This window comes from Kryptolebias marmoratus, linkage group LG20 (assembly GCF_001649575.2).
Source record: "Kryptolebias marmoratus isolate JLee-2015 linkage group LG20, ASM164957v2, whole genome shotgun sequence".
NCBI classification, from domain to species: Eukaryota; Metazoa; Chordata; class Actinopteri; order Cyprinodontiformes; family Rivulidae; genus Kryptolebias; species Kryptolebias marmoratus.
In genome coordinates, this window is record NC_051449.1 from 7,263,663 (window position 1) to 7,264,270 (window position 608).

The following is a 608-nucleotide window of genomic DNA, read 5'->3' on the forward strand; positions in this document are numbered from 1 at the left end:
TCATTTAGATTCGTCCTCTGGTTTATGAGATATTTTGCTAATGGTACAGCCAATAGAACACATTCTCACACACATTATTCGCCTCTCTGCCGCGGGCGATATTAAAGTTTTGGAGAAGTTTATGCCCCTCATGTGAGCGCATTTGGAGGAGGGTGTGGTCCCTGGACGTCACTCCCATGCAGGGAGTTGCAGTGGACTTCCCCAAAGTTCACTTTCTGGAGTTGGATCAGTCACAAAGGCGATGCAACTTTGGTGCGTTTGACGCACAATGAGAGCAGCGCAGTTCCTACTTTTTAGAGCTGGAAATGTGTAATTTAATGCGTTTGTTGAGTAGAAACAATAACAGGCAGAGGCAGATGGACTGGCTGTGGGCTGTTTTCACACTCATTTTAAACTTTCACTTCACCTACGGGTCCCCTTCTTATGGCTTATTCCAGGGGTCTGCATACACTGGAGCGGCGCACAGAGACAGAAATAGGTGAGTGTCGTGTTTTGTTTTTCTTTTTTTTCCTCAGATTTCTGGAATTTTAACCACGCTCTGCTTTCAAGGCACTTTTTATGACCCCTTTAACTGCACTGGAGGTAAAAAAAAAAAAAAAAAAAAAAAA

At 43.8% G+C, this 608-nt stretch overlaps 1 protein-coding gene across 2 annotated transcripts in view; it reads left to right on the forward strand.

The window, feature by feature from the left end:
• The first annotated feature begins 201 nt into the window (after positions 1 to 201).
• emilin2a (elastin microfibril interfacer 2a) overlaps positions 202 to 608 on the forward strand; it is a 19,219-nt gene continuing 18,812 nt past the window's right edge. Inside the window, exon 1 of one of the 2 annotated variants that reach the window (XM_037981761.1) lies at positions 202 to 478. In XM_037981761.1, the coding sequence (XP_037837689.1) occupies positions 306 to 478 (173 nt within the window). In that variant the 5' untranslated portion in view covers positions 202 to 305. The remainder of the gene's footprint in view (positions 479 to 608) is intronic. The other variant, XM_017411100.3, reaches the window with a different exon arrangement.